The sequence below is a fragment of the Acomys minous genome, assembly GCF_964271855.1.
Source record: "Acomys minous genome assembly, chromosome: 14".
Taxonomy (NCBI): Eukaryota; Metazoa; Chordata; class Mammalia; order Rodentia; family Muridae; genus Acomys; species Acomys minous.
Genome location: NC_140496.1, coordinates 23,599,100 through 23,625,203, shown reverse-complemented (window position 1 = coordinate 23,625,203; position 26,104 = coordinate 23,599,100). Strand labels below are relative to the sequence as shown.

The window sequence follows — 26,104 nt, the reverse complement described above, 5'->3', positions numbered from 1 at the left end:
TTTAGATGTAGAATTTATTGGCTACTTCAGAGCAAGAGAAACATCGAACCTCTCCCCAGAAGAGGTGCTCTGGCTGAGCAGAGGGGCACGCGCTGGACCATTATTTTGCAAATTGTAAAGATGCCCGGGTCAGGACTGCTGGCTCAAAGGTCCAGGCCTTTCTCAGGTTTATGGTTTATCCTCATACTACGGAAAGGGCCCAAGACTTGGTCCAAGCAGGAAGGACCGAGAACTGGACTCCTGGCCCTCTCTCTGGCCACCAGCTGGCACATACTCGTCTGCAGCCCACCTTGCTGTGTGTCTCCAGAGTGCACAGGAATCATTCTGAGTCCGTGTCCAGTCTTCTCCTAATAACTCCGCCCACTCCAGAGTGTCAAGAGCAAGGCTTTGAATGCCTTTCTTGGCAAGCCCTGACTTCCCAGCCCCACTGTCCCCGAGGAATGGTTTCTTTCTCTTGGTCGTTCAGTGCAGTTACAGCCAAGCAAAGCTAAGGTATTTTCTGATCCCATAGAGATAGCTTCATGCTCTGTGATCCAAGACATCCACTCAGATGGAAAAACACTTCCAAGGAGCTAAAGCCACTGTGTCTCTCCCCAGAGCACAAATACTCAGTAATTCCAAGGGCGCTGCCCCTTACACAAGGACAGGAGAGAGTGACAGGGTCTTGGAAGGCCAGCTGGCTGCCCTTGGTCTCGCTCAGCACAGGGCAAAGCGTCCAGGTCCCAAATGCCTTTTTTCCTGACACAGAATGACATGAAACTGGCAGCAGTCTAGGAAGGACCTTCATCTTCAAGGACACTGGCACCATCTAAAGGCCAGTGCAGGATTCCCCTATGGACACAGCAGTCCAGATGACAAAGGGCAGGAAGCGTAGCAACTTCATGCCAGGAAGCACTGGGCTCAGGCCAAATGACAGACGGTGCCAAAGACTAGTGGTGTCTTTTCTCCTTGAAACTTGCCCAGTAGTGAAATATGATGGAAGCCACGTACTGCCAGCTCTTCTCATGAAGACGTGGTGGGCAGGAGCTCAGAGCAGCAGCAGTGCTGTGGGGATTGGCTCAGGTGTCTAAATGGTGGCAGCTCTGCTATGCACTGGCTGTGTGACCTTGAAGAGTCCTGCACCTCTCTGAGCTTCAAATCCTTGCCTGGGATGGAAGACTGCTCCCTTGCCCTACCGGGTGGCTTGATGCACAGCACCCAGAACACCACCAGGGACACAGTGAGCATTTTTTTACAAATGGTTTCAGTATCAGGAAGCCACCAGCAGGGACATCGGGGTGTGTGCTTCAAGGATCCGAAAGACAAAAGCTATTTTGTCCCATAATGAGAAGGCCATTATGAGACTAGATCTGAGCAGGTAAGAGACCCTCCTGAGACTGGATTCTCCCAACGGCTCCTAGCAGCTAGCCCGGCCTGCTGGGCTGCTCCTGGCCCTGTCTCGTAGACGGCTCCAGTCCTACGGGCCATGCTTCCAGTTCTCTGGAGTTAATATCCGGGCCCGGTTTTGTTCAAAGAGTTCTAACATTTTCTCCAAATTGTGGTCAGCCTCAATCACCTGGAAATAAAACAAACAGGTCAAAACAAAAACAAAAACAAAAACAAAAACAGGTCATAGGCTGCACTAACCAACTCCATCCCCACTGGGAAGACAACAGAGGCTGAGAGGCCAAGAAGGTCAGAACCCTACAGCCCCAAGTTCCCGGGCAATCTACGCCCTCGACTGGATTTTCACAGAAGGATCCACCCCATCATCAATGCCGTTTCTTTTCACTGGTTCTGGGAGCCAGGGGGCCGTGCCGGGGGGCTAAACCCAGGGACTCACCACCTAGACGAGCTCCCTGTGACTCTGCTACTTTCCCTGCCCCGCAAAGAAAATAATCTGGAAGCTTCCACACTGAAGCTGTCCCTTGCTGCCTGCCTCTCGTGGCCAGAATGTCTATGTGACCCACAGCCCAAGGCCATAAACAGAATCTAATGATCCCCTACTGGATATGTGACAGCCTCACTCAAGTAGTATCTGCCTGCTGAAGGAAATTTAGGAAGAGCAAATCAGAACACAGGGAATAAGCAGTAGGCCATATGGATAGGGAGGACATGTCAACACAATGCTATGAGGAAGTGCTACAGTCAGCCCAGGAGCTCAGAGGCAGCAGGCAGGGGTGTGGCACTTGTATATACTCAGCACTTCCTGCAGGTGCCACTGTGTGACAACTAAGGACAGCCACTTATAGGCCTTCTGAAGACACCGAGTCACCTAACCATGATGAATGGGCTCTGTGTCCCCAACTAAAGGATGGGGACCATCATGCCTGAAGGTCCAAACTCAAACCCAGGTGCAGAGCAGCTGGAGTACTTCTTTGCAGTGATGCAGTGTATGTGACACGTCACGAAAGTAACGAGAGAGAGAGAGAGAGAGAGAGAGAGAGAGAGAGAGAGAGAGAGAGCTCTTTTCTGTGGCATAGGTGACATTCTCTGGGCCTTCCTCCTCATAAAGTCTCCACTCTGGGAGGGACACAGACTTACCAGAACAGGGGCTGCAGCTGGGAAAAGGCCACCATTAAGCAGCCACTCCTCGTAGAGACAGTGGATAGCACAGAGGTATTCCTGCCACGGAAACACAAAGGCTGAGGGGAGGGGGAGGGGAGAAATCCCACCCACCCACCACGGGTCTCACGGGGACAAGGCAGGACAGAATTCTCAAGGACTATTAGGAAGTGGCATGAACAAAAGACCCTGTAACAACCAGCCTGGCTGTGGGAACTGCCTGTGACTTAAATGCTCAGTGCGTCCCCCACCATCCACTGGTCTTCCCCAGCCAAGTTTAAAGGCGCACCTCCCCACCTGGCAGCTCCCATTTCTTGCCACTTCTCCAGCGAGAGACCCAGTTCCACCATGTGGCAATGTACAGCTGTCACTGACAGGTGTCCCAGCGCTGAGCAGCTCCTACCCCTCCCTCTGGCTTGTCACCAGGAAGACTAAACCTCTCCTCTTACTAAACTCTCCGTGTAGAGCACTCGTGAGAGATTGCTCAGGCCGTAAGGACCTCTCCTGGGGAAGGCCTGATGTGGGGCAGTCCATGGAGAAGGAGATGGATGCTCCCACGCCACTGTTGCCCACATGCATCTCAGGCAGCCAGCCAGCCCCTCCAGCAACATTCTGCCCTCCACCCCCGAAGCTGGCCCACAAACCACGCTGCTGCCTTCTTACCCACCACTGGACTCCCCCTGGGTATTAGGAGCCAAGCTTGTCTTAAAGACCTTGTCAAAATCACTAGGTCAACCCCGTGGATAGTGGCTTGGGAGGACTCCAGACAGGGCATTTCTTGGGAACATCTGAGTTGTTGAATAGAGCACAGAAATGCCAAACCCCAGCACAGAACAACTGCCCAAGCTGAGCTCCATGGTGCTCCATCACTGTCTCTGGGATTTCAAAGGAAATGCCTGGAGTAAGCCTAGGCCTTCATGGCTGGGATGTGCCTTGCCGGGCCAAAACAAAGCTTGGCTGGGCTTTAGGAATTAGACAGGCCTGGAGCACGGTATACATGGGAGTGCAGCAGCCTGCATCAGAAACACAGGAAGTAAAGCAGCTCTGGCACCCACAGGGCTCCAAAGCCACAGAGGAAGCCAGAGTTCACCCTCAGTTGTGAACTTCCTGGTTTTTGCTACAAATATTCTTGATAATGTTGTGGTGAGCTAACAGGATGAGGCGGACATGCCTCTGGCCTCTTACCATCGGAATGACTTTCTCCTCTTCCCTGCACCTCATCTTTAATCTCTGGTAGCAGATCTCAGGAGTGGTCCGAAGATAAACTGAGATTTAAAAAACACAAGTGGCTCTGGTTGCTGTGCTCTTGGTGTGGGAGAAAAGACGAGGGAGACACATGGGCGGGGGTGGAGGTACACCACCTCAGTCACGGCAGGAGCCTCGCCAAGCCTGCTCAGTCTCCCCCTAGCCCTAGGAGCCTTGACCCTCAGCCCAATCCTCTTTCCTTGCCCTCAGCCCCCACAGCATCACCATGAAGCTTAAAGGGATTCCATTCCTACACAGGGTCTGGCAAGCCAGGGGCTTCAACCACTGTCCAATTTCTGTCCCTCCCACACACCACAGAAAAGCCATCAGATCAGAGCAGATTGAGGTGGGTGGGGGGCTGGAAGTAGTTGACCCAAGGGAAGGAAGTTTAAGGAACCAGGCCAGAGTTCCTTCACAGGGGGGAAGAAAACCCTAAATTCCCCCTGCCTTTGGGGAACTACGATGGAGAAGGAACCCTGGGTGGTAAGAGTCCCTGCCTGCTGTGTCTGCAAAGCGGAACCTCACAAGCCGTGCCCCCGGGGGCCTCCAGGTAGGCACAGGGAGAGGCTGCCTTACCTATCAGGTCAACAGAGACATCAATGCTCCTGATGATCCAGTCAAACCACTCAGACAGAACCACGTAGTCCACCTCAGGCATCTTCCCGCTGCAATGAGAGGACCAAGGTTTGCTTTCACCCGTGTGCTGTGTTACTCCCCCCCCCCAAAGGACCCCCAGGTGGCTTCTGTTTGGAAGGCATCGCCAAGTCCCACAGTGTGGTCTACAGATGGTGGATGGCACATAGGACGCCAGGACCATGTGCGTCTACCTTTCTGGCCTGCCACCACCAGGGATGGGGCTGGCCATGGCACTGACTGACTGAGGGTGACTGCTTCTGGAATTGAGACAAAAGCACTTTAGTCTGTCCTCTTCCAAGCACAGAGACAGCATTCCAGTTGGGAGTGGATCAGCGGGTCATTTTCACGCCTCTTTCTCTGTGAAAATACTCAGGGATGCTTGCCATGCACTGCTCAGCACAATGAGAAAGCAAGTGTTGGTCTGTCTCTGCAGCAGTAAAGTATACCGTGGCTGCAGGATGGTGTAGTAAAGTCATACGCAGAAAAGGGAAAGGCTCTGAACTTACTGCTCAATGAACACAGAAGGTTAAACTGTCTGCATATGCCCCGACCACATTAAAAAAAAAAAAAAAGAAGTGTGTCCACACTTTGAAATGACTAGAAATGCACCAAGCCGTCCACAGCGCTCTTCTCTGAGCCGCAGAACTACTGCAAGTACAGCCATCAACTTTCTTCTCCTTTGTTCTTTGCTTTTCAAACTAGAACAAGGTACTAATACTCAAAACAAGAGTGGGGGGCATTATTACATATTTTAAATGTTATAACTTAAAAAGCAAAGCTGGGAAGTTGGCTCAGTAATTAAGAGTGCCTGCTCTGCAAGCATGAGTGCCTGACTTCAACTTCCTATAGGAAGGGGGGGGGGGTAAGCTAGGCATGCCCTACGTGCCTATAAACCCAGCCAATCTAGCCAAAAGGCAAGATTTCAAGAGAATAAGGAAGAAATCTCAACTGAGAAAACGCCTCTGTAAGATCCAGCTGCTGGTCCTGGGTTCTGTGAGCAGGCTGAGCAAGCCATGATGAGCAAGCCAGTGAGCAGCATCAGCTCCTGCCTCCAGGTTCCTGTCTGGCTTGAGTTCCTGCCCTCACTGCTTTTGATAATGAACTGTTTTGTGGAACTGTGAGTGAAATAAACCCTTTCCTCCCCAAGTTGCTTTTGGTCGCGGTGTTTCATCAGAGCAATTGTGGCCCTAACCAAAACACAGAGAGACCAAGTCAACTCATTAACTGAGCCAGTGAGTCCCACTGCTCACCGTACTTTGTATCAGGTTTCTACTTAGTTCAGCTTAAAAGTAGCAGATGCTCAAGAACCCACATCACAGGCTGGCTGTGGGGGCGCCTGCCTGGGGTCCTAGGAGCTTCTAGGATTCCATAGCTAATCTTAGGAGGCCAAGGCAGGAGGAGCTCATGATTGACACCAACCTGGGCTACATAAAAACTTCTTAGTTCCTGACTAGCCTGGGCTCTACAAAGAGGCGCTATCTCAAACAGATTAAGACAGAAAGCCTGTACTTCTGCTGAGTTCCAGCCCTAGGTTACAGATGAGAAGAACATGGAGGCTCAGGCCTGAGCCTCACTCTCAGTCCCACCTGCTCTCCAGTGCATTAGTTGTTTTCCCTGCTCTGTCAGCGGTGATCAGTGTGGATCACAATGTGGATCACAGTGTGGATCAGTGTGTGGATCACAATGTGGATCAGTGTGTGGATCACTGTGTGGATCAGTATGTGCATGACAGTGTGCATCAGTGTGTGGATCACAGTGTGGATCAGTGTGTGGACCACCATATGGATCACAATGTGGATCACAGTGTGGATCAGTATGTGGATCACAGTGTGGATCACTGTGTGGATCAGTATGTGCATGACAGTGTGGATCAGTATGTGGATCACTGTGTGGATCAGTATGTGCATGACAGTGTGGATCAGTGTGTGGATCACTGTGTGGATCAGTATGTGCATGACAGTGTGGATCAGTGTGTGGATCACAGTGTGGATCAGTGTGTGTATCACAATGTGGATCAGTGTGGGGATCACATTGTGGATCAGTATGTGGATCACAGTGTGGATCACTGTGTGGATCAGTATGTGCATGACAGTGTGGATCAGTATGTGGATCACTGTGTGGATCAGTATGTGCATGACAGTGTGGATCAGTGTGTGGATCACAGTGTGGATCAGTGTGTGTATCACAATGTGGATCAGTGTGGGGATCACATTGTGGATCAGTATGTGGATCACAGTGTGGATCACTGTGTGGATCAGTATGTGCATGACAGTGTGGATCAGTGTGTGGATCACAGTGTGGATCAGTGTGTGTATCACAATGTGGATCAGTGTGGGGATCACAGTGTGGATCAGTATGTGGATCACAGTGTGGATCAGTATGTGGATCACAGTGTGGATCAGTGTGTGGATCAGTGTGGATCAGTATGTGGATCACAATGTGGATCATAGTGTAGATCAGTGTGTGGATCACAGTGTGGATCACAGTGTGGATCAGTGTGAGGATCAGTGTGTGGATCACAGTGTGGATCACAGTATGGATCAGTGTATTTCTGTGGCCTGGCCTGGCCTGGCTCTGGCCAGGTAGGGGAGGTGAGAGGGCCCATGTTCCCCGCTGGCCCCACTCCATTCCTCTACTGCTGTTCTTAGGAAAGGAGGAGCAGGCAGTCTTGTGAAGCCTTTGCGGTCAATTCCTCAGCCCATGGGGCTTACCACACAACTGCCCGTGTGGCCTCCTTAGCTATTTGATCCTTCCGCGCCACCTTCAGCTTTGCATTGCAGCCCTGTGCCCACAGCTCACAAGTTCCTGTTTCTGATGTCAGCATGAAATCCGAATCTTCTCTTCAGCAATTTACACAAAGCCCTCAGACTGCCTGTGGCGGAATTGTACTCACTCTGCCTCCCACCCTCACCGGAAGAAGTGGGCTTCTCCTTTGGGGTGCTCTTCACTTGTTTATGGTTCCAAAGGCAAGAACACTCTGAGAAATTATGCTTTGCGGAGATGCAGAACTCCAAATCATGTCTGTGGGCTTTTCCAGAAACCCAAGCCTTTAATTACAGAGTGCAAAGTCAGGCCCCCTCCTCCAGATCCTCAGCAAAGGTCCAGATCCTCCCAAGGATCCCTGAGAAAAAGATCAAGCGAGCATTGCCAGGTCAACCATGACTACATCCCTGTCTGTGAAAGGACTCTCTACCACCACACATTAGTAAGCCTTTCCCTTGGGCATCTCAGGAAATGGGGAAACATGAACTTCTAGGCTAGAGTTGATCCCCATGCATACCTGTACTCAGCTGAGCTTCCACAGTAAGAACCAAGATATTTTGGTCCAAGTACAGGCTAAGATACCGCCAAACCTAGTTAGTTCTATATTGCCTGTGGTTCAGGCTCGAACAACAGGTTGACAGTTCATAGACATGTTGGTTGTAACTCTATTTTATCCACTATGTGAACCTAGCATGTATTCCAAGCCCTAAAGAACAAGTAAAGATATTCAGATAGTCATCCGGGGAGATGTAGGTTGGTCACTGATGCCCAAGCTGCTTCTTAACAGACACAAGACACATTGACAGCTTTTTCTTTGTTTACTTAGTGATGGTTTTTTGAGACAAGGTTTCTCTGTGCGGCCCTAGCTGTCCTAGAACTCACTCTGTGGACCAGGCTGGCCTCAAACTCAGAGATCCACCTGCCTCTGCATCCCAAGTCCTGGGATTAAAGGTGTGCGCCACCACAACCCATAACCCTGACAGTATTTTAAGAAAAGCCAGGTGCTATCCAATTTCCTGGCTGAACAAATAAACCTCTCTTCCTGCTTTAGGGTACTGGGATCCACCCTCCTATCTTCCTGTCACACTTCTGTCCACAAGCCCCTAATAAATTGTACTTTGACAATCCTGGATCTAGTTGCCTCTTGGGGTTCTCAGCGTCTTCTGTCCGCGGTGACTACTTCTCAGCCAGCAGGTTGATGGGAAGTGGAGGCAGAAAGCGCTAAGCAATCCCTCTCCAGCACGCCTTTATCACAGCCCAGTTTCCTGGGCCTGCTGAGATTGCGAGGAGTGGCCTTACAGGACCTCCCAATTCCCTTCTCCCTCCCACTGGCCCTCTAAAGCTGTGATCCAAAAAACTTTTCACTGTCAAGGCAGTGGCTGACAGCTGCCCCACTCTAGGCCTGGAAATAAACCTGGAAACCTTTACCACAAAGACAGTATAAAATCCCACCCAGCAGAGCCAGAGGCAACACCTGTGAGAGACAAACCACAGGCTCAGTGCAGGAGAGAACCTTGCACAATAAACCCTCAGTCCCAAGAACAACTCTCAGAACTCAGTCTTGTTCCCACGACAGACGGCCCACACTCCAGGAAAAGGGCAGAGGTGTGGGGACAGAGAGAGACCTGTACCACACGGTGGCTGGCCTCTGCTGGACCTCATTTACAACCTGTTCCTCAACCAGGTGGTTTTTTGACCGACACTGAGAGTCCTGGGCTCTGCCCACCAGTACTAAGGAGACCTGTGTGTCTATGGGATGCCCAGGTAGGTGATGGAGGGAGAGGCACAAGTGAGGCCGGTGTGGAAAGAGGCAGTGGCTTCAGTGGTGCCTGTGGGTTGCCTCTCACCATTCCTCACCTCTCGCTTGCCCCATGTAGCAGGGGGCAGACTATCATCCCTGTCCTGAACTGCTCCTTGCACCTCCGAAATGCAGCTGCCTTTGCAATCCCTTCTGAGTTCCTCCCTTGCCAAGTAGAGCCTAAAATCAACCACTGTGGCCCCGGTCCATGGGCCCTGCCCATCCCCTTAACCGCATGAGGAAATGCCCCAGTGTCCAAGGAGTAACAGAGCTGGTCCAGTTCTCAGCTGCAAACAGGGAAGCTGCTTCCAGCCCCTGGTCTAGGTTCTCTCTGCTGACCTCGGGCTCAGGGCGTGAGACTGGGGGAGGGGCCATTCCCAGACACTTGCTAAGCATGGTATTTACTAGGAGATAAAGCATTTTTCCAGGGTTAAGTACACAGACTAATTTTCAGATGTGAGCAGAACACAAAGTCCTAGAGTAAAGGATGATACTCAAAATGTCTAGACGGTTACCAGAGCTGTGAGGCTACGCTAGGGAGGCAGCACCCAAGAGGGCTTTCCACTGCCCCCAGAGAAGGTCTGAGGGTCGCCACCCTCTCCCATGCTTCTGTACCCTGAGACAAGTAGTCTCGCCCTCCAGGTGCCTCAGTGTCCCAGCAGCCTCTGAACTACCCAAGGCCACTTGTGGGCCAACAGTCACTGGCTTCTTCAAAGGTCTCCAGGCTACAGGAAGGTCTTCAGGGAATACTGACCCCTTGAAGGCTAACCAACCTCAGAACAATTAGCTCCCAAGGACAGAAACAAAGACACTAAACTGTTCTGAGCTTCACGGTCTCACGGAAATCCAGATCACAGGTGCTAGGGAGGCACAACCCTGAAGTCACCAGGACAGGAAAAGAGCTGGAAAAGGAATATAGAAAAGGAGGGGCGGGGGGTGGGGGGGGGGAGCACTACATTCTCCTCCTGTGCTGCCCACAAACACCACAGAGCAGGGAAGCTTGGAGCTGCCCTGTTAAGCCTAATGAAGAAATGCTGTAAGAAGGCCCCAGCTAAGCCCACCAGGGCCTAGGGGAGGGGACTGTGCTGGCACAGGCAGCCTACCACAAGCAGGGCTGGGGATGCCAACCCATTTCATACTCCCCCCTTCACCTCCGGTCACTGCACTCCAGGTCACGACCTCACAAGCCAGCCCGGCAAACAGCCATCAGAAGACACAGGCAGCCACTGTCTCCCAGGTTCACAGGAAATCCCCCCACACCTTGTCCTCTGCCTAGATGCCTTTCCTCCGGAAAACAAGCAACATGGGCATCCTTTCTGCGCTCTGCCACAGCCCCGCCCCTGCATGGTGCTGGGAGGGGGGGGTGGCATCGGAGAGGGAAGGGCTGGAGGAACCAAGCACTGGATTGTCTCATACCCTCTGGAAACCCAAGGAAGGGATCTTGAAGAATGCTACCTGTGGAAGGCAAGCAGAAGCCCACAAGGAAGGTCTGCGGTCAGACACACAACACGGACCTGACTCAGGGGCCCAGGGAACAGAGGACCTCATTCAGGAGACCAGTGAAGCAGCTTAGGGCCATCAGGAGCACAGACTCCCTCAAGAGCACAGGTTAGAACCAACAGGGGGCACTGAGGAATAAGCTGGCTAGAGGCCGAAACCATCTAACCCGCTTGAACAAGCACTAAGCAGAGCCCTCTATGCTTGTTCAGCAGAGCCTGTCTCTGCCTTCAGAGAGCGTATGATCCAGTTGGGGACAAGTAAAAAATGATTAAATAATCACGTGGATTATTTAATCAAGTGGAATAGCCACTTTTACATATTAAAATTAGCCAAATGTTATCAACGCAAATAAATGTCTTAAATACTACAAAGAAAGTCATTATTAAAAGCAGCAAGGTGAGGACGGGGGATGCAGCTTAGTGATAAAGTATTTGTCTGGCATATACAAGGACCTGGGTTTGATCCACAGCACCACACAAAAAATAAAACCAAGGAGGCTCTGTCCACGTAGGCAAGATGGTCTGGGAGCTGGGGAGAGAGCTCAGCAGTTACGAGCGGCTGTTCTTGCAGAGGGCAGGTTTTGATTCCCAGTGCCCACAAGGAAGCTCACTGCTGCCCATAGCTCTAGTCCAAGGAGACCCGATGCCCTGTTCTGACTCTACGGGCACCAGGCACAAACATGCACACAAGCAACACACACACACACACACACACACACACACACACACACGAATAAAAATAAATAAATCTTTTTTAAAACAGGTGGAGGCGGAACAGCGAGGACAGCTGTGGACAGGAGGTTGGGAGCTGAGGAGCTGGGACCATTCTGCACAACTCTGAGGCCCAGCTCCCCAAGAAGTAACAGCAGTACTACAAGCTCAAAACAGGAAACAGTGGGGACGCTGATAGGGACAGGGGCACCAGGCACACGGCTATAAAGACGGAAACTGCTCAGAAAAGGCTAGAACCTCCGACTTCAGTCTGCAACCCACCTCCTCTAGGACCCTCCCAAATCATCGGTAACCTGAGCACAGAGATGTAGGCCCTCCCACAGTTGACCCAAAGAACCTGGGGGGGAGCCACTAGAACCCTTCCAACTGTAGATAAGATAAAAAAAAATATGATAAAAAGATAAAAGATGCTCTTTCCTTGGATGATCCAAAAAAAGAAGACACAACAGTTTTGCTAACAAAGGGCCTTGGTCATACGCAGCCAATTCGCTGGGTGAACTGTGCCCGGTGCCTGCCCAAGGACAAGGCCGTTAAGACGTTTATCATTTAGAATATTGTAAGGCCCTTGCTGTCAGGGACATCTCCAAAGCAAGTGCCTTCGATGCTTACGTGCGCCCCACGCTCTATGTCAAGCTGCATTACTGCATGAGCTGTGCCATTCCCAGCACAGCAGTCAGGAATCGATCTCGTGAAGCCCAGAAGGACCGAACACCCCCACCACAGTTTAGACTTGCTGGGCTGCACCACCACCTCCACCAAAGCCGATGTAAAGACAGAAGGACAGAAGAAAAAAAATACTTTGGACAAATAAAATGGATAAAAGATAAAAGATGAGGACAGATGCCAGCTTTGAGTGAAAACCCACAAACAACATCAGCGCCGGCAAACTGACCACTCCTGACATCCCAAATCTCCATCTTCCCACCAGCCTTGCGCTGTGCCATGGAATCCTCTCGGCCCTCTCGCCTGCCACCCCTGGGCTCCTGTGCACATGGGACCAATAAAACATCAGCAAGGGTGGAACAACTACTGTGGGCGTGCTGGTGTGCTCCCACTGGGACTGCTGCCTTCTGCATGCGATGAGAAGGCCTATGCTTGCTTCTGGTCCCAGAGGACATGGCAGGCAAAAGGAAGGAGGAGTTGTCTGAGTTATCGTGGCCAAGTCCATCCTAGGCCAGCCTAGTCCCAGACATTTTTCTAGGCGAAGGTAAAGGAGCCACCTGTGTGACCCCGCCCCCCCCCAGCCAACGTGGCAATAAAGGAATGTGGCTGTCACTACTTGGTTTTGTGGTTATCTGTTACACGGTACCATAAAGCAACAGAAGCTTGTCGATGCTGTTGGTACTCCATATGTGTCAGGTGAGTAGGCAGTGCTTTAGGGCTGGGAGACAGCTCTGCTGATAAAGTGTTTGTGCAAGCATGAGGACCCGAGTTCAACTCCCATGGAATCCTCTCGGCCCTCTTGCCTGCCATCCCTGCCTGTGAAAAGCACAGGCCTGATGGTATCTGCCTGCAATCCCAGCACTGACAAGTAGAAACAGGCAGGTCCCTGGAGTGTGCTGGCCAGCCGCCTCGCCTAGTCAGTGATAACTAAGCCAGTGAGTGACCATGTCTCAAAAAGCAAGGTGGAGGGCTGGAGAGATGAGCTGGTGATTAAGAACATTTGTTGCTACTGCAAAGGACCTGGGTGTGGTTCCCAGAACCCACATGGTGGCCATCTATAACTCCAGGGGATCCAATACCTCTTCTGACTTCTGTGAACACCGGCACACACATGGTACACATATATACACGTAAGCAAAGACTGAAACAAAAAACCACTCATACACATAAAATTAAATAAATCTAAAGTTCTGAGGACTCACACCGAAGGTTGTTCTTTGGCCTCCACATGTGTACACACCCACGCATGTGCGCGCACACACACACACACACACACATACACACACACACACGCGCACACACACACAGAATGAGTAGTTTAATAAACGGCAGACTATACAAACTACAGTACCTTCTATACAGGTTTTCTACAAAAATGTATCTTGCGCTGTAAATTGACCTTTCCATCAACCGTACTGGTAACATCTAAAGGAATGGAAAAAGTGATTTACTCTCAGGTACAGAAGACGAAGGCACAGGAAGTCCTGAGAACTGCCCCACCACTCTCATGGGTCCCTTCCACCTTGCTGCACATTAGACTGTGCGGAGAGGGCAAGAGGACAGCAGAGGCCAAATCTGCCCTGAGGCTCACAGTGCATCTGCCTCCACCCTGACCTGACCCGGCCTGAAGTTTCCAGGATGAAGGACAGTGACGGCAACAGTGGGGGGGGCCCAGGGCTGCCAGCAGCCACCGCACCTCTTTCCATAGGAGAAGAGAGACTCAACCAGGATATGGAACATGCTAGCAAAGCTGCCAAGTACTGCCCGATTGGCACAGTCTGGTGAGTAGAGCCTTTACCTCAGGACCTGGGTATGTGAAGCAGAGCCACAGAAGGCCAGGGCTGAGGAGGAACTCTGAAACCAGGACGTCCCCTGCCCAGTGGGGAGGAGGAGAGCTGGACATCACCTTTCTGCAAGGTGCTCACAGCCTCCCTGGATCCTCTTCCTCTTCATCTATAACACACTTTGGGGGAAGCAGGAGGGACTTGCCCACCTGACACCTAGTGGACAAACACAGTGCGGCCCACAGTGGCCACGGGCATGTTCAGATCTGTAACTCACTCTCTGCTCACCGACCTGCCCTCCAGGATCTCCGAGCATCCATGTTTCCTCCTATCCTTTCTGTATGAGCTGCTCCTATCTTTCTCTGCCCATCTTTTTCTATCTCCTCCTTCAGCCATCTCTCTCTCTCTTGCTCAATCCAACTGGCTCTGCCTCTGCCTCCTTAGCACATTTCAGCCCACATCCCATAATAGTCACACATCATCAGATATAATTTAGAGTGCAAAGCAGAGCAAACCAAGGAGGGAGGTGATGACTGTAGGTGCTGATTTATGGAAACATTTAGAAAGTAGAATAGACTCCAAAGAGTCTACTCACATCTGTCAATTTGAAAAGATACAGACTTATGTCAAGCGAAGAATCATAGCTGCAGCTATATGTCATAACCAGCTATAGCCAGGCTTGGGCCGAGCTGCTCAGCCTAGTGACTGTGCCAGTGTTATTGGCTACAGGGGTGTCCTGTCTCCTACATGGAAAGGCTCTAGCTGTGTTTAGAGTTTTGCCCATAGGCAGCGACCATGGCCACCCTTGCCACCTTATCTCCTAAGGCAATCTGCTCCTGCTGATGGAGGGGCCTGGGTAGCTCCGTGGGCCCTGTCTTGCCCCAACACCTAGTTGAACCAGTGCTAGATTGCTGACCCAAGGTGAGTCAGATTATTGAAGAAGCTGAAAGCCAGACCCCATGGAGATTTGATCAGTAGTTCTCAAACACACGGACACACAGAGCATGCATCCAGGAATCCTGGACAGCTGGGTAACGCAGATTGCTAGACCTCAGCCCTAGATTTTCTGACTCAGTAGCTCTGGGGAGGGGCCAAGAAGTGGACAATTCTAACAAGTCCTCAGGTGATGGTGCTGCTGCAGTCCACTCTGTGTTAAATGATGGTAAGCCCATCAGTGATCAGATTACAAAGACACGAGCTCGGGATGACATCAAGACAGCTACCTGTGAGGACAGAAGGCCTTGCTGTAGTCAGAGATGACTTCCTTGTGATACTTCCCTTTGTGACAACACCTGAATTTCAAGAGTGTTCTTATTTGACCAGGTCAAAAGTAAATCTGGACTATACCTGAGGACGAGTGTGCTGGTCCAGCATAGTGAGCTGCACGTAGGTCTGCAGTGTGAGGCCCCATCGACTGGCATCCTGGTACATTAGCCCCTGCACAACAGAAAACGAAGCACTTCCTGTCTAAATGGAAAGTGCAGGACCCAGGTCTCCCAGTCCCTGAAAGCCATCTCAGGAAACCCACATGGGCAGGGCTGGGGCCAGAGGGAGACACAGGACAGCTGCTGAGCTCTCAGAACAGGGTGGACAGAGACAGGTATTAATTATGGAGAGTGCATAAAAGCCAGACCAAGATGTGCCCCCTGAGGAACAAGCAGACACTCATGGTCAGCTTTGAGTTTCCCCACGATCTGTTCTCTATCCAGCAGCCAAAATGAACTTGCTAATGTCTCCTCCTGCTCCAGACCTTCTAGGGACTTTGCACTGCATTCAAATCAAATCCATCCTGGTCTACAGGCCCCAGAAATCCACTGCCATCCTCGTCTCTTCCCCCTCTTCCCCTGGCCAGTCAGCTTTAGCCACACAAGCTTCCTTAGTGTTCTGCAAACATGCCAAGCAGGACCCTGTCTCAAGGCCTTTGCACCTGCCTCTTTTCCTCTTCCTCTAGATGCCTACAGTGCTCCCTCCCTCATAGACGGGTCTCTGCCCAACTGTCACCTTATCAGAGATGTGGTCTCTGGCCTACCCTACATACAATAGGTACCAGCCCTCAATCCCTCTATCACCTACAGACAAAAACACTTCCTGCTCCAGTCTGCTCACTAGTAATCTTTTGCTTTACTTTCTACAGGGGGGAGGGGCCTGTTTGGAGAGAAGAGGGAAGACTGGGTCTTACATACAGCCAGGGCGGTCAGGGACCCAGGGTCTTCCTGCCTCAACTCTCCAGAGTGCAGAGACTACAAGCACGGGACACTATGCCCAGCTTCTTTTCTGCATTTTTGTTTTTGTTTTTTCCTCTTGGTGTAAACTCATGACACTTGAGTGCTCCGCATTGAGAATAAAAGGTTTTTATTAATTGTGGGTGAAAGAAAATCTGAGCAAATCACAAGCTGAATGACTGCGAAGCACCTAATTTCCGGCACCAGAGAATGAGCATGGTAAGCCAATTGCCACACAAGAATAAGTCTTGCTCTTTGGACCAGCAGAAAGTTGTAGAGATGATGATAATGATGATGATGATGATGATGATGATGATGATGATGACGACGACGACCACGACGACGACCACGACGACGACAATGACAACAGTGACAATGACAACAACAACACTCATAATGCAATCTTCTGAGGCTGTACTTCTGGTCTGTGAAGTGCCTCCTATAATCCTAGATAGCTGAGACTAAAGCTGTCTTAACTTGATAATCAGTCCTAGTTCCTCTCTGGCCTCTAGAAAGTATGACTGGCAATGGGTTTTCTCTGTTATACGCCAAGATGGCTGACAATCTGTCTTCTTCCATTGGCATCTGTGTCACAGGTCTGGGTGCTTCTTATTTAAAGACTATGAGCTTTGCTTATCTAGCAGCCCGCTTTCGCCCGCTGTAGCTCTCTGCACAGCTCCCTTCACAGCCACCATATTCTTACATCTAACTGTCCTCCAACTGACTATATTAGGCCAGGGGACCAGAGACTTCATTTAAATCGTTCAGTGTCCTAGCATGCAGAGCAGTGTCTGCCACACAGAAGGTGTGTAACAGTCGCTGAGCGAATGACATGCGGATACTAAAGGCGAGGTGATGCAGCTGCGCTCTAGCAAACGACAGTGAGCACAGTAGACACAGGCGCGGCCTGCGGCGGAACTGAGTGTAACGAACTCCAGCAGACACTGTCGAAGTACTGCAAGGCACTGCTAAAACTCTGTGACCAGTTCCCTTAGCTGAGGAATACATGGGAGCCCAGCACCAAGAGCCCTTTCCTCATCCCGTCTGGCACTCTCTGCCTTCTATCCGTCTTTGTCGAGCAGGCAGCACCCAGCTTTCTGAGTGCAGGAGGGAGAAGAAGCGCATGCACACCATGGGCCCTGCTGTGTAGGCCCAGCTTGGGAAGGGAGATGGGCAGCTCCAGGGTAAAGCACAGGAGTCCATGACTAGACTTGAAGCCCAAAGACAAATCAGAGGCCTGTGGAGAAAACTGACGGCCTGGAGCAGCGAGGTCCCCGGGAAGCTAAGGCACTGGGAAGGTTAGAGACAGTTGCCAGGAGACCACTGGGTTTGTGCACACCCAGGCCTCAGGAATCCCTGGCTCACTGGTCTCCATTTCTTCAAGTGAGCTAACAGTGGGGACAAGGAGTGTGTGTGCTGGGCTCAGGATCCAGCATCGCCATTCCTAGGCTCTCAAGGGAAGCTAGCAGTTTGTGCAAGAAACGAACACTCACCAGAGGATTATGGCCGCGCACATTTCTCCACTTGAGCACAGGCTCCATGAACACCTGGAAGGAAAGAAGATATGTTGGGACAGCGTGCCATTTAAATACAGCCAGAGGGCAGCGCTGACTGGGTGCTAAGAGTGGGACGAACCCCCTCTGAAAGGCCACCTTTCTAGGAGGAGAAACCATTACAGAAATGACCTGGGCTGGAGAGATGGCTCAGTGGTTAAGAGCACACACCACCTGCTTTTCCAAAGGTCCTGAGTTCAATTCCCAGCAACCACATGGTGGCTCACAACCATCTATAATGTGATCTGATGCCCTCGTCTGGCCTGCAGGTGTATGTGCAGGCAGAGCACTGTATACATAATAACAAACAAACAAATAAATAAATAAATAAATAATGACCTGTAACTAACTGAAAACCAGCTCAGGCTGAAGAGGAGTGGGCTTACTGAAGTCGACCAAGCCCTTCATAGCTTGGAAGACAAACAAGGGTGGACCTGGCCCAGACACATCGCTGTATAGGTCAGGGCTCTCTACCAGGGCAGGTCCAACTGCATGGACATAGAAATTGATGTACAAGAGGGAACTCGTTAGCAGAATTGGCTCGTGCAAACATGGAGGCGAAGAACTGTCTCGTGACAGGTTGTCTAAAGCTGGGGCCCCAGGGATGCAAGTGGCACAACTCAGTCTAGGTCCAAAGCCTGAAAACCAGGGAAGTTGTTGGTGTGGTGTTAAGTATGAGTCTGAAACCCTGGAACCTGGGGGCCTCGGGCTAAGCCCCAAAGTCCTAAGGCTGGAAAGCCCAGCGTTGTGATGTCCCACAGCAGGAAGGAGAGAGAGGAAATCCTTTTCTTTCCTTTTTTGTTCTATCTAGGTCTCTAGGCAATTACATGGCCCTGTTATATTATTATATAATTCTATCTGAGGCCCAAATTGAGAGTGCTGCAAGTGCTAAGTGAACTCCAGACCCCAAGGACTTGGTATGAGACACAGAATGCAAGCAGTTCACTCATTACCTCACTACTGACTTCACTGGGACATGTTAATATCTGGGGTGTCTTAAAGTGCTCTTTCTGCTTCACCCCCGCCAGGCTTCTGAAAGCGCAGGATCACATGTGTGGACTGCACAGGCGGCTGGCGGCAGCCTTCTGTTGGACAGGGTTATCTGTGCCCTGGATAACTCATTCCACTGAGGCAGTTTAGGTTCCTTCCAACCCAGTGGGGACGGGGCAGTGGGGGGTGAGGGGGATGGGGGGGTGAGGGGGATGGGGAGGTGAGGGGGATGGGGAGGTGAGGGGGATGGGGGGGTGAGGGGGATGGGGAGGTGAGGGGGATGGGGAGGTGAGGGGGATGGGGGGGTGAGGGGGATGGGGAGGTGAGGGGGATGGGGAGGTGAGGGGGATGGGGGGGTGAGGGGGATGGGGGGGTGAGGGGGATGGGGGGGTGAGGGGGATGGGGGGGTGAGGGGGATGGGGGGGTGAGGGGGATGGGGAGGTGAGGGGGATGGGGAGGTGGAGGGGATGGGGAGGTGAGGGGGATGGGGGGGTGAGGGGGATGGGGAGGTGAGGGGGATGGGGGGGTGAGGGGGATGGGGGGGTGAGGGGGATGGGGGGGTGAGGGGGGGTGAGGGGGATGGGGGGGTGAGGGGGATGGGGGGGTGAGGGGGATGGGGGGGTGAGGGGGATGGGGGGGTGAGGGGGATGGGGGTGCCATACCTCCACATCTGGAGTGTTGGAGAAGAACTCCAGGCACGTTGTCTTCCCACTTGCAATGTTGCCCTCGACGCAAACCTGGCAAAAGACAAGTGTACATTAGGGATGGAGATAAAGCACCCAGGGGAGCACGAGGGAGCGACTAGGCTCAGGCACTCAGACCACTTGGTTCCAGTGCAGGACTTTGAGTGGTAAGCCAAAACCCTGCCTCGGGAATCCCCCAACGCCCCACTAAGCAGTAACAGGAAAAGCACACCCCACCCTATATCCTACTGGCAAACCCACGTGATCCATCCACACCACACCCAGTCCCTATTTCTATTTTAAATAACAAGCTGAGGATCGAACCCAGAGCTTCATACATGCCGATCAACCTGTCCACCACTGACGACGCCTCAGCCCAAACCAAGACACCTTATGTCACCCGCTCAGCTTGACTGCCCTGTCAACTTCTGAGCCCTCCCCTAGCTCCACCCTTTGGACAGTCATGTGTCAGCTATAAACGTGTTCTGTTTCCGTAACCTGGGTCTTATGAATGGCTTTGAGGTTAAAAAGCATGTGTGTGCTGTCTAGGATGCAACTCGCTAACCTATACAGACAAGAAGCTCTCAATTGGCTATGGTTCCAGTGGGTCACAGATGGTGCACAGTTCAGCATAAGACAAACAGGTCCTTAAGAACTCTCCTACACATCCTGTGGGTCACCCAGAGAAGTAGCTACCCCGTCATATAGTGGCCTATTGCACACCCAGGCTGGAAGTACCCCCACATATGTAGTGACTTGCCAAGGCAGTAATCCAGGTCGGTGGGGTGAATTTGCACCCAGACCAAAAAGGCCCCTTCTCATGGCTCTAGGTGGCGCCTGTCACATTCTACGTATAACATCTATCACAACTGGCCACCTCACCTCACCACACCCAATATAAAACCTTCCCTAGCAAGTACACTGTTGATGGCTAGCAACCGTCCCCAGCCTTGAACCTAACAGGTGTCCAGAAATGGACAATGACCCTTCCCACAGATGCAAGGCCACCCTCCAACCCAGACCTCAGCCAGGTCATACATACTTTAGAATCCAGAGTAAACACAAAATGAGCTCAAAGGAGTAAGTGAACAGCAAGAAGAAGCCGTGCAGGGCACTACTGGGCCTTTGGTTGCTATTCTTCCCTGAAGACTACTTTTCCTCTCCCTGGACACCCACAAGGAACTCAAGCTGGACACCACTCTGCACCTGACCCTATTCAGTCTGCTCAGAACACTCGCTCCTATTCCCACCACGAAGATCTGGAGAGATGGTAACTGTCGGCCTCCAATGTGCTCAGCCAGCGCGCCAGGCCCTCATCAGAGAGCAAGCATTAGTGAGGGCTTGCTATGTAGTTCAGACTGGCCTGCTTCGGCCTTCTGAGTAAAATTACAGGCATAGAGCACCACCCACACCCAGAACGGAGTGTACACGTGTGGGCAGATACATGCACTTACATGTGCGCATGTAAAAAACAGACTCCGGGTATTTTCCTCCATCATTCTCGGCTTTATCAAGTGGCTAGACGAGCTGGCCTGGGAACCCCAGGGTTGCTCCTGCCTCTGCTTCCCAGCACCAGGAACACAGGGCACGTGCCTTGCTTTCTATGCAGGGGCTGGGGATCCCAACTCGAGGCTTCACGCTCATGCAACAAGCACTTTACCACTGAGCCATCCCTACCAGCCCCTGCCTGGGTCCTTCTTAGTGTGATGCCTAAAGATACTTAAGAGGGCTGTCTGCCCACAGAAGACATTCAAAGGCATCACAGAGAAAATATTACCCATCATCTTAATGCAAAGATAAACACCATCACCTTTTCCCCCATGTGCACATTCCTCATCTGTGAGTCGTTCGACTGTTTGCTGAAGGCCTACTATGTGCCTGGCACTTGATATGCAGAACCCAACCTCCACAGTGCTCATGATAAACATGAAGGTAGCAAAGAAAGTAACGGGGAGATTACAGACATAGAAAGACGTGCTATCGAAGTATTCGGGCAGCTTGGTCCACAGTTCAGTGTCTGCTGCAACTCACCCTGCTTTCCTCCAGAGGCCGAGTCCAATCTCCAACCATTGTAACTGACACGGTGAGCCTCTACCCTACACCTCTCTCTGGTGCTGGGAATATAGTGTACCTCACGCTTGCTAAGCACACACCACCAGACAGAAATCTACCCTTTCTCTCATTTCCACTTTTTAGTTATTTACAGATAGAATCTTGCTGTGTTGCCCAGGCTGAGGGCATCCTCTCCCCAACACTCCCCAACACTAGTATGACAGGCCTGCATCACTGTTTCCAACTCAACACCTTTCTTTCTAAGTAACATTTAATCTCTCCAGAAGACGGAATGTAAGCATTCTCACTGTAGGGGCGACTAAGACAGACATAGCGGCATCCACCTTTAACCTCTGCACTTAGAAGGCAGAGTTAGGTGGTCTCTGGGGGTTCCAGGCCAGTCAGAGACAGGGTTGAGACCCTGCCAGGGGAGGAGGAATACTAATAATAATAATTACCCATAACCCCACAGAACTGCCAATCAAAACCAAGGACACACGAGTAGCATTCCTCCTACTCCTCTCCTCTCTACCTCTCTTACCCCACAGGACTCCCACCGTGGTCCCACCACCATCCCTCCCTGAAAGACAAATCAGATCACCCCGCATGGCAGTGCTAAGATTTGAACTGTGTCCCCTAAAGCTCACAAGCTGTAAACTCGTCCCCGGTGTAACAGTGTTGAGAGATTAGACCTTGCAGAGGGATTGAGAGCTCTGCCGTCAAGAATCACTTGATGTCAGTGTTGCAGGTCAGTTATCAGAAAAGGGATTCCTGGTGAAAAAAGCATGAATTGTGGGTGGGCCCCTCTCTCCTCTCTCTCTCTCTCTCTCTCTCTCTCTCTCTCTCTCTCTCTCTCTCTCTGTCTCTCTCTCCCTCCCTCCCTCCCCCACCTTCCCTTTCTTGGTATGAAGCATGCATGCGGCCTCCAGCAGATACTAGTCCTTCAACCTTGGACTCCTCAGCCTCCAGAAACATGAGCCAAATAAAGTTCTACTCCTCAAAAGTTATGTGATGCACCCTTCGATCCCAGCACTCGAGAAGCGTGAGTTCCACTTCAGACAGGCCTATACAGTAAGATAGTGAGAGCCCTTCTCAAAAACTTAAATAACTAAATAGAAGTTGCATAGCCTATGGTGACGTCCTGTGGTGGCTCTGCTGTCGGCACCTATCCCCAGCCCCTCTGCACGCTCACAAGCCTCCATCTCTCAGGGGGCATCAGGCCCCTCAGTCATCAGTCCCCTCCTCAAACCCTCAGACTCACTGCTTCTAGATCCACCACTGTCCTTTTTATTGTCTCCTCTGTCGGAATGGCCTGCGACTGCCTAACGCCAGCGGCTACTTTGTTTTCAGGCCCCACGGTTCCAGCCCAGCACCTCCCACACAGGACCGCCCTTAAATGGCTGTCGGCTGTGCTGAGTGGGGCTGAAAGCAGGCTCCACACTATCCGCCTCCTACAAACTGCTACTGTGCACCCAAGGGTGCTTCAGACCACACCCAGACAGGCCCAGCACTTAGCAACATTAACTCAACAATTACCAACACAACGATACGCTCCTTCCCCCTCGCTGCCACCTGTCATAGCCTCTTCTAATTTTTTTAGGTGTTGCGTGGATGTTTTGCTTGCTTGTATGTCCAATACATGCCTGGTGTCCAGAGAGAGCAGAAGCGGGGCAGGGTGTCGGATCCCTTAGAATTAGAATTAAAACAGTCTGGGGGGCTGGAGAGATGGCTCAGAGTTGTTAAGAGCGCTGGCTGTTCTTCCAAAGGTCCTGAGTTCAAATCCCAGCAACCACATGATGGCTCACAACCATCCGTAATGAGATCTGGTACCCTCTTCTGGCCTGCAGGACTTACGTATGTATGTATGCAGGTAGAACACTGTATACATAATAAAGAATAAATAAATAGTTTGTGAGCTGTCATGTGGGTGCTAGGAACAAAAACCTGAATCTTCTGCACAATTAACAAGCACTCTTAAGCACTGAGCCATTTCTCCAGCCCCGCTCTTCGAACCTTAGTGAGATTTCATGAATCCCAAGCATCTTGAGAACCAGGCTTCCTCTCCCTGTGATGTCACTCCTTCCCACCTTCCCAGGCCCATTTCATCTTCTGACTAACCCCCCCACCCCCCACCCCCCGCAGGGGGCAACACCTTCTACCCTCAGCAGAGACACCCAGGTGCTCCAGCTACCCTTTCCCCAGCCAGGCTTTCCGCCTCCTTACAGAAATGAGCCCCTGACCACATGTGGTGACACGCACCTGAAATCCTAGTATTCAGATCACAAGTCTGAGGCCAGGCTTGGGGTACATAAGGAGACTGTCTCCAAGGAAGAAACCGACCCCCCTGGGCTGATGGTAACCTCAGCACCTGAACCTGTCCAACCTGCACTTCCTTTGACCTTCAACCTCACAGCCCTACTCCTCTGAGGGTCCCCCCAAAGCTAGCCTGTCAAGATCCTCAGGACTAAGGCCACCCTGTGGACCCTCCTGGATTCTCTGGTCTCCATCAGACAGAAGGTAGTGTGAAGCTTCCTCACAGCTGGGCTGGGCAGGCAGAGGTGAAAATGTTTACAATGACTCCTCATCTTTAGCAGTTCACACCTACCTGAAGAACAGTACCTGAAGGCCCCCATCTGGGGGTAGGGGGATTGGGGGGGTATTTGGGGGGAGGTGCATACAGGAAATGGCTAACAGAGGTGGTCTCTGGAGAAAGGGCCTGGGGCACAAGAAGGAAGAGAGCTTTTATCCCTGGATATCGTCTCGTACTTGTGTTTTCACTGTGTGGGCATATCGCTTCACGCTCCACCTCAAACAAGAAATCATTCTACACTGGAGAACGCATGCAAAGAGGAACTTACCACTGCTTTTTTCTCTTTATCATTTTCTCTATCTTTATCTAAAAAATAAAAATAAAAAAGAAAGAAAACCAATGTTTCAATTATCCACTCTTTTCTGTGCTAATATGATAAACGTCCATACAAATAGTCATTTTTATAATTGCTCCTTGGCTTTAAAAAAATGTTTACCATTCTCAGGCCCCTCTGTGGTTGGGTCCTGTATGTTACACTGTACCGTGGCTGCCTGGGTCCAGGTCTATTTGTGTTTGCTTACTTTCCTTCAGTTGGTACATTCTACTTTCCGTTGTCACCTGCATTGTGTGCTCAGGAACCTCACAGTGGACATAAGGAACGACCTGCACTCAAGACATCCCGAGGGGCGGCGGATGGGCTTAGGCTTAGGGCTGGGACCCAGGCTGTCTGTTCCCTAAGCTAAGGCTGGCAACACTTCCAACCCACCGGGCAGTGAAAGTCATGCCTCTTGGCTTTCCTTTCGGAAGAGGAGGATCCCCCCCAAGGCCAGCCACAGTGGGATAAAGTCAGAAGCCTGGACCAGCGCAGCCCTTACGAGATAACACAAAAATACTAGTTACCCGGAGGCCAGGCGCGGCGAGGTGCCCACAGCGGCCCGGCGCCCGAATCGAGACTCCCGGGCCTCCCGGGCCTCTCGGTGCCCATGCTGCGCAACAACCGGGGAAGCCAGGCACGCAGCGACCGCGGCAGCATAGCCCCAAGTTGATGCGCTAGCCTAACTTCCTTCCGGTGCGTCTTGCAGCCCCACCCCATCCCTCTCCAGGCCCCGCCCCTTAAACGGTCCTCTCGTATTTCTTCCTCTAGACTAGACCAAAGAGATTCAAAGTGAGGATTTCCCAGTTTACAGACCGCGAAATGCCCCTGGTTAGAGAATGGATGGCTAGTAATGCCAGAGACATATTGGCTTCTTAGTATATCAGATTATTTCATTGATTGCCTGCTCCATCCACACCTAGCGCGCGCCTACTCAGGATGCCTGGCATTTCCCTTCTAACAACTGTGCAGGTAGATCTTGTCCTTCCCGATTTCCAAGCTTGGAATTGGGCACCTTGCTTAAAAGCGCCCTAGGTTTAATCTCCATCATCACAAAAAGCAGCGTGAGGGACGACGTACGGGATAGGGGAGCTGGGTGAAAGCTATTGTTTCGCAAGCTCTTTGGCACTTCCAGCGTTTGGACTCTAATGTTGACCCCTCAGGAAGGCATAACCAGTATCTCCACTGAATGGACAAAAAAAAAAAAAAAAAAAGGAACTTAACACCCCCACTTGTAAGGAGGTAGCAAAATATGCCTGGGTTAGGCATGGCTTGGGTACTATAATTCATCCATCCTAGACCAGTAAGTCCAGACGTTGCCACCTTGACTGTATGTGGTAGTTACAACGTGAGGGTTAAGAGGTTTTCCACTTCTTCCAGGTTGCAGGATGCTGGCAGTCCTCCTAGACAGGAAGAAGAAAGACAATTTCAGTTTTGCTCTTTAGACGCCATCATCCTAACTGGCCGCCCTGATTATTTGCTAGGCACCTGGCAAAGGCAAAAAAAAATAATCTTCAAAATCAAAGTTAATGTGTTTTTTTTGTTTTTGTTTTGTTTTGTTTTTTGTTTGTTTGTTTTGTTTTTGGTGAGCGTCTTGGGGTGAGGCTGTTGGCAACTGCTGATCAGACTCAGCAGAATGAACCGGTCTTAGATGGGCAGGGTCCAGAGAGGTCTAAATGGATTAGGGTGCTGCGCTAGTTAATTCTTATCAACTTAAGACAAACTAGAAACATCCGGGAGAAAGGGCACCTCAGCTGAGAAATTAGCTGCATCAGATTGGCCTGTGGGCATGTCTGTGGAGCATCTTCTTGTCGCTAATTGATAAAGGGAGGGCCTGGACACTGTGCACAGTGCTGTCCCTGGCCAGGTGATTCTGGGGTATTTATGAAAGAGCACTCCTGGAAATGGAAGCCAGTAAACACTGTTCTTCATGGTCTCTGCTTCAGTTTCTGCCTCAGATTCCAGCCTTAGTTTCTGCTTTGTCTTCCCTTGGTGAAAGGCTGTAGCCCTCAAACCAAATAATAACCCTTTCTTCCC

The 26,104-nt window shown here is 51.3% G+C and overlaps 1 protein-coding gene across 2 annotated transcripts; it reads right to left on the bottom strand.

Annotated features, from left to right (window-relative positions):
* On the bottom strand, positions 1-24,761 carry TK2 (thymidine kinase 2). 2 transcript variants are annotated; one of them, XM_084755593.1, is made up of 10 exons: positions 24,595-24,761; positions 24,023-24,060; positions 19,092-19,166; positions 17,380-17,433; positions 15,012-15,101; positions 13,232-13,305; positions 4,366-4,454; positions 3,730-3,809; positions 2,524-2,604; positions 1-1,555 (listed from the first exon to the last, which is right to left on the bottom strand). In XM_084755593.1, the coding sequence occupies exons 1-10, from the start codon at positions 24,725-24,727 to the stop codon at positions 1,457-1,459; spliced, it is 813 nt and encodes a 270-aa protein (XP_084611719.1). In that variant the 5' UTR covers positions 24,728-24,761; the 3' UTR covers positions 1-1,456. The 2 variants fall into 2 exon arrangements, with proteins under 2 accessions (XP_084611719.1, XP_084611720.1); XM_084755594.1 differs by lacking the exon at positions 24,023-24,060 and having other exon boundaries at positions 24,595-24,740.
* Positions 24,762-26,104: the final 1,343 nt, after the last annotated feature.